General features: G+C 41.6%; 1 protein-coding gene across 2 annotated transcripts in view; it reads right to left on the reverse strand.

The window, feature by feature from the left end:
- Smp_074200.1 overlaps window positions 1-9,689 on the reverse strand; it is a gene marked incomplete at its 5' end in the record, with an annotated part of 27,922 nt that extends 18,233 nt beyond the window's left edge. Inside the window, 7 exons of one of the 2 annotated variants that reach the window (XM_018797859.1) lie at window positions 6,377-6,411; window positions 7,069-7,300; window positions 8,989-9,147; window positions 9,186-9,326; window positions 9,359-9,487; window positions 9,516-9,565; window positions 9,599-9,653. In XM_018797859.1, coding sequence (XP_018652859.1) covers window positions 6,377-6,411; window positions 7,069-7,300; window positions 8,989-9,147; window positions 9,186-9,326; window positions 9,359-9,487; window positions 9,516-9,565; window positions 9,599-9,653 — 801 coding nt within the window. Of the gene's footprint in view, window positions 1-6,376; window positions 6,412-7,068; window positions 7,301-8,988; window positions 9,148-9,185; window positions 9,327-9,358; window positions 9,488-9,515; window positions 9,566-9,598 lie in introns of both variants that reach the window. The other variant, XM_018797860.1, reaches the window with a different exon arrangement.
- Between the last annotated feature and the right edge of the window lie 677 nt (window positions 9,690-10,366).

Consider the following 10,366-nt stretch of genomic DNA (forward strand, 5'->3'; position numbering starts at 1 on the left):
AAATTATAGTCTCACCCTTAACCCGAAACCTTAACTCTAACCCTCATTTGTAAACCATACCAATATACTAACATTATTGAAGCTATGTGGTCGAGGCTAAAAGAATTTTTGAGACTTTATCATGGTTTCAGAGGTCGACTACTATGAGGCCATATGGATGTGCTCCTGTACCGTATGCACCATGATTTTAGAACTTCTAAACCTATATCTGACCTTCAGAAGTTTTTGACTCATGTAAAAGAAGTGTTTCCACTTCAATTCTTTGGTTTTGTATAATAAATTTTTACTGTATACTAACTGTCTTCTGATTGGCTAATATTTCTCAAGGTCATTTAAGATTCGTTCAAAGGTCGGCAGTATAGTTTAATCCTACCGATTTTCCTACTCGTTTGAATGCTCATCTAGACTTGGTTTTCATTAATGATGTGGGTACCTATGTGACTCGCAAACGTGCTCCATTGTCTAGCTCGGATCACTGTATAATTCGTGTTCTACCTAAAGTATATGGTAAACATGGAAAGAGTACATACATACACCATACCAAAAAAGTAATATACAGGAATTACTCAGCAGAAAATTTACAAAATCTAAAAAACATGTTTCGTACAACCAACTGGGAATTATTTACAGATGACTCAATAGAAAACACAACTGATGTTATCACCTGTTATCTTAAATTCTATTTTGATATTTGCTGTTCTACCGAAACCTTTTTAAGTTTTGATCGACTTACATCTCCACAACTAAAACGACTACGGAGGATAAAAGAAAGGATGTACAAGGAGAAAATATCACTAAATGTGCGTACTATATATTCATGAATTATGAATTTAGAAAATGAGAGATTAGACGTCTCAACTCTGTGTTTACTCAAAAACTCCTATCTTGTAAAAGTTCTCCGAGTATGCGGAAACTCTTTAAAGAAATTACAGGAGACAGGCAGACTAGAAGCGATAATCAGCTGAGTGTTTGTGACTTAAGTAAGTCCTTTATACGTCATTCCCCGATCGTTGCTGCTACCTTGACGTGGTGGTCGGGCTTGCCTATCGTGATGAAGCAATCGAGCTATGCTGGCTGGAACAATCGTTCCTCGAGGTCCTACCATGCCAGACAGGTCGGTTGAAGAGCGGTGAGACTAAAAGCAGCAAACCCAAAGTCCGAAGGCGAAGTCGTACTGCTGACTGTACAGACGTGTGACAGCAGTAAGGTGTTTCCTTCAGACAACCAGCATGACAGCGATGCTGCCTTCCCACAAGGAGGGGTGGGGTTAGAAAAGGTCGACCCTAAAAATGCACACCTCGCCTTATCCCACGGATTTCCGTCTCCGGCGGTAAGGTTTTTTTTGAAGAACGGAGCTAACACAAAAACTACCCACAAAAAGGTCGTGTGTGACCGACCTCAAGCAGTTGTCCCTTGGGCACTGCGGTCACGCTCTCAGGTCATTAAGACCACTTCTAACCCAATTTCCTTTTCAGGTACCTCTAGAAGAACCCTTCCACGGTGTGGGCAACCGGGAAGTGATAACTGCCCTCATACCTCTAACAACACTCAAGACCACTGTATTCATAATCAATCTCCTTCTTCACTTCCTACTATTCCTTCTACCTTGACTTTCAACACTAAACTTCCTGTTCCGGTTTCCTCCCCAAGTGTCACCATGGCCAACGATTCTAGTGCGCGAAACGCTGTCCCAGGTCTACTAAAACCTCGCTCCAAACTACACATTGGAGCCTTCAACGTACGTACCCTATGCCAAATCGGTCAACAGGCCTCTTTAGCTAAAACTCTAGAATCTCGTACCATTGATGTATGCTGTGTCTCCGAAACACGCATACAGGATCCCAGTGTGGTCATTCACTTGACCTCACCTCGCCAAAATGGACAGCCGACGAAATACACCCTCCGTGTATCTGGCGACCCGTTGGCTAGTTCTCGCGGACTTGCAGGTGTAGGCATAGCACTAAGTACAAGGGCAGAACAGGCACTATTAGAATGGATCCCCGTTAACAGTCGCCTGTGTGCTGTCCGGCTAAATGGCTCCGTAAGAACTCGAAAGGATAGGGACACACGTCGTTGCCTTTTCGTCGTTTCTGCCTACGCTCCCACTGACTGCAGCCATGATGAAGTGAAAGATGACTTTTACAGAAAACTCTCTGAGCTTCTTCAGAAAGCTAAGCGCTCAGACATAGTAGTCGTAGCGGGTGACTTTAATGCCCAGGTAGGCAGCTTAAATCAAACAGAAAGACATTTAGGTGGGTGTTTTAGTATTCCGGCTCAACGAACCGATAATGGTGATCGTCTGTTGCAACTATGCTCAGACAATCGTTTATTTTTAGCAAGCACTAATTTTAAGCATAAGGAGAGACATCGTCTAACATGGCGACCACCTGCACCAAACCAACGATGGACTCAAATAGACCATATTGTCATCAGTCATCGTTGGAGAGGCTCAATAGAAGATTGTTGCTCGTATTGGAATACTTGTTTAGACTCTGATCACGCTTTAATACGAGCGCGCATTTGTCTGCGCCTCAATGGACGCAGGAAAATTACACTAAGAAGACCCATTAGGATTGAGCTGGAGGACGAGAAAGCCAAATGCGAATTCCAGAAACAACTGAGTTCACATCTAGGCAGTTCTGTAAACGAGACTGACCCAGATGCTGCTTGGAAAGACATACGAACAGATGTGGAAACAGCAGTCACATCTATTAGTCATTTAAACCATAGGGCTCCAAAAAACCAGTGGATTTCCTCTAAGTCTATTTCACTGATGGATTCGCGTAAACTCATCCCATCAGGCTCTGAACACGACGAAGAGCGTAAAGAAATTAGATCTAGGTTAACTAAAAGTCTAAGGAACGATCGTGAGCAGTGGTGGGCAACGAAAGCAAAAGAGATGGAAAAGGCAGCGGCTGTAGGCAACACCAGGCAACTATTCAGACTAATAAAAGAAACCGGAATTAAGAAGTCAAGTGTAAGTGAGACAATCTCCGAAAAAGACGGAACCCTTATCTGCTCTCAACCTAAACGTTTAGAACGATGGGCGGAACACTTTAAGGAGCAGTTTAGCTGGCCTTCAGCTACTGCACAACTACCCACTATTCCCAGAAAACCTGAATGGAACATTGAGGTAGGCCCCCCGACCCTACTTGAAGTTCAAAAGGCTATAAGTAATCTGAAACGAGGAAAAGCAGCTGGTCCTGATGGATTGGCTCCAGAGGTCTTTAAATATGGTGGTCCAATTTTAGCGATTAGGTTGACTAATATTCTGGCTAAAATCTGGGAGACGGATGTAATCCCATCCGACTGGTCACAATCACTGATTGTCCCAATATATAAAAAGGGGTCAAAATCATCCTGCGATAACCATAGAGGGATTAGTCTGACTAACATAGCATCTAAAATACTAGCCTCAATAATTATCGGGCGCCTAACTAAGACTCGTGAACTGCAAACACGAGAAAATCAGGCTGGCTTCAGACCTGGTCGTGGCTGTATCGACCACATATTCACCATTCGTCAAGTTTTAGAGCACAGACACGCTTATCGGCGTCCGACAATGATAGTTTTTCTTGACTTGAAAGCAGCATTTGACTCTGTAGACCGAGAGGTTCTGTGGCAGTGTCTGTCATTGAAAGGTGTACCTGAGAAGTACATAAACCTTGTGAAGGCTCTTTACTCGAACACTATTAGTCGAGTAAGAGCTTATGGCGAACTGTCATATGATTTTACAACCTCAAGTGGTGTCCGTCAAGGCTGTCCACTATCCCCGTTTTTGTTTAACTTCATTATAGACCTGTTGCTGGAAGTAACACTCTCTTCGACTGAATTTTCAGGAATTGATCTCCTACCAGGGGGACCACTAAGCGACTTAGAATACGCAGATGACATAGTCCTGTTTGGTGAAGACGCTGGCAAAATGCAGAGTCTTCTGTTAGAACTCAGTAATAATGCCAGGATGTTTGGGATGCGTTTCTCCCCATCCAAATGTAAATTGTTACTCCAGGACTGGCCTGCGTCAACACCCGAACTAAGGATAGGGAGTGAAGTAGTCGAACGCGTCGACAACTTCACTTATCTTGGAAGTCTGATCAGCCCTAATGGGTTGGTGTCTGACGAAATCTCAGCACGGATTCAAAAGGCTCGTTTGGTTTTTGCCAATTTACGTCACCTATGGCGTAGACGAGATATCCGTCTATCAATTAAGGGACGAGTATACTGCGCATCAGTTCGTTCTGTTCTACTTTACGGCTGTGAAACATGGCCATTAAGAGTAGAAGATACTCGTAGGTTACTAGTATTTGACCACAGATGCCTTAGAAATATTGCTCGCATCTGCTGGGATCACCGGGTAAGTAATAGTGAGGTTAGACGCAGGGTATTAGGGAACGATGGTAAATCAGTTGATGAGGTGATGAATCTTCATCGACTGAGATGGTTGGGCCATGTGTTACGTATGCCTGAACACCGATTACCACGACGCGCTATGATGACTAGTATTGGGGACGGTTGGAAGAGAGTTAGGGGCGGCCAAACCAAAACATGGCATCATTGCTTGAAGTCACTAACTTCTAGTCTGAGCCATGTTGGCAGATGCAGACTACCTGGTTGGGGTCCGCGTGACTATCGTAACCAATGGTTGGAGACTCTGTGTGACATGGCTCAGAATCGATCACAATGGCGTAGGTGTATACACTCTTTATCTTCCCTTAAACCTTGAGACTAAAATTGCTTCATATCTCCCTTCCTATACTATATCCTTATATACAACCTATAATTTATATACTACTACCAACACTAAATTAACTACTATTAATCCGGTGTTGATCTTGTTGTGCTAACGAGGTATGGCAACTTGGACCGATGCATATATGTGCCTGGTCCTACGTTGTAGCTGACTGACTGATCATCAGACACCACTTCATATGCAAAAAAGACAGGTGAAAAGGTTCCAGAAATACGGAGTGTAGCAGCAGCGGCAATTCGAAACACTTCAGTGTCGTCAGATGAAGTCGGAAAAGAGACTCTTCGAGACCCTGTTCTACAAGAAGTCAGAAAGTTCCATCTAGAAGGGTGGCTTTCGAAGATCAGTTCAACAGAGCTTCAGCAGTTTTATCAGCGCAGATTATCTCTTTCAATCATCGACGATTGTCTCATGTTTGCTGAACGTGTTATAATCCCAAAGAAGTTGCAACCAGCAGTCCTCGAACAGCTGCATGCAGGACATCCTGGAATAAACCGCATGAAAGCTCTAGCACGAAGTTATGTATACTGGCCACAATTAGATACCCAACTCGAGCAGCTATCCCGTTCGTGTACAAAATGTGCATTGGCAGCAAAAGCACCACTAAAAGCAGAGTTGCAATCATGGCCGATACCACAGTCACCGTGGCAGCGTATACATTTAGACTTCGCTGATCCATTCCATGGACAAACTTACCTTCTGGTAGTGGACACATACAGCAAGTGGCCGGAAATCTTCATCATGGAACATCCAACAGCAAGCTGCACAGTTAGAAAACTGCGGCAACTATTCAGTCGTTTCGGGGTTCCAGAACAAGTAGTCAGCGACAACGGCACACAATTTACATCGTCTATCTTTTCAGAACTTTGTCAGCAGAACGGAATCAGGCACATCCGAACACCTCCATTCCATCCGCAATCGAATGGCCAGGTAAAACGTTTTGTTGGTACGTTCAAATGCCCTGGTACGGTCAAGGGTGGAGAGAGTCCGCTCTTCATTTCAAAATTTTCTCACATGGCCGCGCATATATAGCCACTGACAGGGAAGTCCTGCCCACTGCCATCTCACAGAATTACTGTTGGTTACGAAATTGAGAGGACGAAAAGCCAATGTCCGGTGCTTTAACCAGGCTGATAGACACAGAGAATCTACCTAGGAGAGTCGGAAAACCCTCATTTCAAACCAATGGTGCACCTGGGCTCCAGTATCCCGAGGGAACAAATGGCGTATAAACCAGTTATTCGTCATCGACTACCATGGAACTGCATCTTCTGACGTAGCTCCATTGTCTTGTGGATCAGACTTTTAGGTCAAAGGCTCCGGGTGTGGCCCCCTAAGAAAACCACCTGTTTCGGTCTGGGCAGTATCACAGCCCACACACAAATCAAGTGACTTGTGTAGCGCATATATATTCGGTGCCCCCTTGTACCAACATTTGTGTTCAAATAAACAAAAAACAAATAACCATAAATACGATTCTACAGCTTAAGTAAATGAAATTATCGAAAAGGAAAACCTCCCCACTGGGTTGTTTTTCTTTCTTCTCCGACAAGGTAATAAAAATTCATCATAATTTTTATACTCAGTACACCGATTTCCCCACATAATTAAAATAGAGAATATACTTACTTTCCTTTTCCGAAGTTGTTTGGAACTGGAGGCACCTATGAGACAAAATGAAAAGACCGTTCAGATGAATGGTAAAGGAACCAGAATAATCATAGTAGCAATGATAACAAGAAAGACGAAACATTCTTCAAGAAGACAGAATGGAAAGGTACGTATGAAGGAATACTGGAATATGAGGTTCACAAAAACATACTGATTGTTTTCGCTGCACTGACCAATTTCAAGCCATGTTGATTGAATTCTGCAGCCAGCTGTTACTGAATGAACCCCAACCAGGTAGTCTACATTTACCGACTGGAACTGTAGCTTAGTAGTTAGGTCGTTCGACTTTCGAGAATTACGTCTTAGGTTCGGACGCAGAATAACCTGGGTTCGAATAATCTGGTGGCATCGTCATCCCTCACACCTAGAGCGTGACCCATCCTTGATTACCTGGTGAATGAGCCCCCCACATTACTTTGCAGTGTATACCACTTGCTGGACTCACAAAAACACCAATGAAAACCGCTTTCAAGTTTAAATAGTGAGGTCATCTGTTATACCGGAAATGTCCACCTATCAAGTGGTTTATGTGGCAGAAAAGTTTGTGATAGGATGTGATCTTTTTTGTTTTGACAGCTGTTTAACAGTTGAAAGGGTATAAAAACCGGACATGGCAGTAGAATTTGGACTCAAACATTCAGTAAACTAACCTTTAGAATGCTGTTTAGACACAGATTCATTTATATTGCGTTTTGAAACATTCGTTTCAGAAACAGACAGTGAAAGGTCCAGAAATGGTTCAAATTTAGGACGAACAGTACCACAACAACAACACTGTATTGTACTGACAAGAATCCCACCGAAAAGTCGATCTACAATCGTGGCTATCGAAGCTGCTTTTCCCCAACTGCGAATAGACTCTTTCTCATCATCACGAACATCCTGTTATGTAGTGAAGAGAAAATAAAATCTCAGTTTGTGTTGTGTAAAGTTGAAGTTCGAACTTGAAATTTCTTGTCTTACAATGTCTAAACATTAGTGTCTTACAGTTTATAGTAAAGTTACGTACAATTATTTTTTACCATCTATTATTGTTCCATTAAAGAATAATATGCTTGTCGTGCAATTGCTGTAAGTTAAAGTACTGATAGAAAGAAAATGCTGGTAACTAGTTGGTTATTAACTATGACGCCGTTCATATAATAAAAGCGGAGTTTTAAGATGTTTATCCCTTGGTTAAATAACTCCATGATATTAACTTAACAAGTACGGCATATACGCATTTTGTACTTATCCCAATACTTTTGCAGGTGACGTTATTTACTGGGTGAATATATAAATGTGTAGGTCGGCGGCGATATTTGACACATTTAAGATTTTACGGTATATAGTTTTATATTAAGATTAAGGACTCAATATTCCTTAGATGTATCAGGAATTCAATAGTTACATATTGTTTCAATAAATCACATTTTAAATCTAAAAAGCAGAAGCGCAGAAATAGGGAACCAGAAAGATAGCAGGTTTTATGGTAGAAACAGAACACGGTCTTAGAAACAGTCCTGCATTTCAAAACATGAGGCTTAAGCTGACAATAAATGACTGTACTGACTGACGATCAGTCTCAAATTATGGCCCCGTCACTAATCTAGACAAAATCATTTGCCCAGGTATGCTGTAAGTAAACAGAACGCAAGCAAGTCGACCATCCAGATAATTACATTTTGACTGACTTATAATTGCCGCCGATAAACAAATTCCTATAATTTGAGGCAAAAACGACTCATACTCTTGATGAAATTACGTTGGATTGAACTGTCAATCTCAATAACAGGTAATAAGATTACTCTGTCCTGACTTTTCTTAGTTTTGAAACGTATAGCCTGACTAACAATGTGACAAATTTTGTTTGGATTTAGTAGAAACAAACTCATTGAAACTAACCCTCAAGCATCTTTAAAAACGACGAAAATACGATAAACCCCCTCTATATATCTATCCCAGTAGTTGGAGACTTTAAATGACATGGTCCGGAATAGTTCGCAATGGTGCAGTAGCACTTAGTCGTTTTCGAATTACAGTGTCATCTCATACATACTTTCCAGCTGTCTTTACAAACCATGTTCATAAGGTTCGGTCTTTTTTTCATCTTCCATACCATACTGTGTCCTTTTAATTAGGTATGGCTACATAGGCCAGCGCATAGCCGTGGCAAGCCCCAAGTAGACGGTCTTTATTTATTTAGAAAACCAGTGTATGGGTACAGAGATGTTTCTAAAACGCAATCCTAATCTAGATCGACGAATAACTCCTTTCCAAAAGCGAAAACATGGTATGACCTAAAATAAACATGTGGTCAAGTGATACAACTACCATGTTAACAAATGTGATATGAAGCATAGAAAGTTGGAGCAGATTTTGAAAATGAAGCTTGGTATCTGCAGCCCATTTAGTACTAACTTGTCTGTGAAATGAGACTACACAAAGCTACAGAATGTGACTCAATAACTTAGGCCTAATGAATGGGCGTCTGTAAGAAGGGCGAAGTCTGAAACTCTGAAAGAAATTCCTGAACACGGAAACATTCATGCGGAATAGATCCCGCTAATAAAGCGAAATAATTGACTAACTTTTGGGTTAACATTGAGTTTGAGCAAAATGCCCTTCTTCCAGCGTGAAAGTTCTTCTTGTTTTAAGCAGTCCAATAGAGCACGAATTAACTCATGGCTATCATGTTGCCTAAATCCACTGAATCGAGGACAACGTTCAATAAACACATTTCGAAACATCTTAAATGAAAACTCTAGAACTAGTTGCTACAACAAACCCCAGGACTAATTGTGTTGGAAGAGCTCATTTTGGTATTTGACAGTTCACCAGGCTTTAAAACAGAAATAAGTTCCTTAAACTGGGTTGTTAGTGGGCACTTCATCAGTGGTAGGGAAACACATAATGTGCATAATGAGTCCTGAAACAATAAAGCTGGATTTTAAAGTTTACCCCATTAGGTTTAGTTAGAGCAGATTCTCTGGATTCATCGACAACTAACAGATTCAAAAGCCATGGACTTTTTGCAAGACATTGAAGGGCAGCATTAAGATAACATGTGTTGCCTAAATTATGAAGACCCTAAAAATTATTTCCAAATAAGTGTTACTTTGACAGGTACATTTTCTTTCACATTGTTACGAAAGTTCACCTTGTCTCCTGAAACAATAAGTTTAAATGTTTATAAATTACTAGCATTATCCGACGTCTGACATAGTTCTCTTCTAATTTTGTTTTTCTTTCCCATAAATCCTACAGCATGACGTAACGAGTACCTTAAAAAAGCCAGGAACTTTGATTCAATTCCCAATGGTTCAAAGATTTCGCTTAACGAGCATCTGTATCTAGTAGCAGTGGATCGCTGATGCCTCCAGGTAAGAACCTATGTATGTTTGACGATAAAAGAGGGAAAAGTGAGTTATTGAGATATTGTCCTTAGTCTTTAGGTTCCCTCATAAAAGACTCTTAGGAAGTCTCTTCAGTTTCAGTTTCAGTTTGGAAAGGACAGGAGGCTTGATGGCCTGTGTTAGTCCTGGCAATTATGGTCTCTCAGCTGATCCAACTTTCTTTTGAAAGAGTCGACGGATGGAGCCTCAACCACGTGCTGAGGTAATGAATTCCATGCGTTGATGATTCGATGGGAAAGTCGGTAGTCAGCTGACAAGTAATTCGTTCTGGGCTTGTGAACTTTTTTGGAGTGTCCTCGTAGATTTTCTTTTTTGGAAGACAAGAAAAATGAGGGAATTGCCAGGTTTGGGACCATTCAGATAATCTCTCCAGGTCATTTTGGAGTTCTAAGCTATTGTCCTTGCTTTGTATTGCTCCCCATATCTTGATATCGTTAGCATAGAGTAAGACCGATGACGATAGTAGACGAGGGAGGTCATTTACGTACAGGAGGAACAAACTGGCCCCCAAACTGTACCCTGGGGGACTCCACTAAGCACAGTTTCCCAGCTA

Source organism: Schistosoma mansoni, chromosome 6 (genome assembly GCF_000237925.1).
Source record: "Schistosoma mansoni strain Puerto Rico chromosome 6, complete genome".
Classification (NCBI taxonomy): domain Eukaryota; kingdom Metazoa; phylum Platyhelminthes; class Trematoda; order Strigeidida; family Schistosomatidae; genus Schistosoma; species Schistosoma mansoni.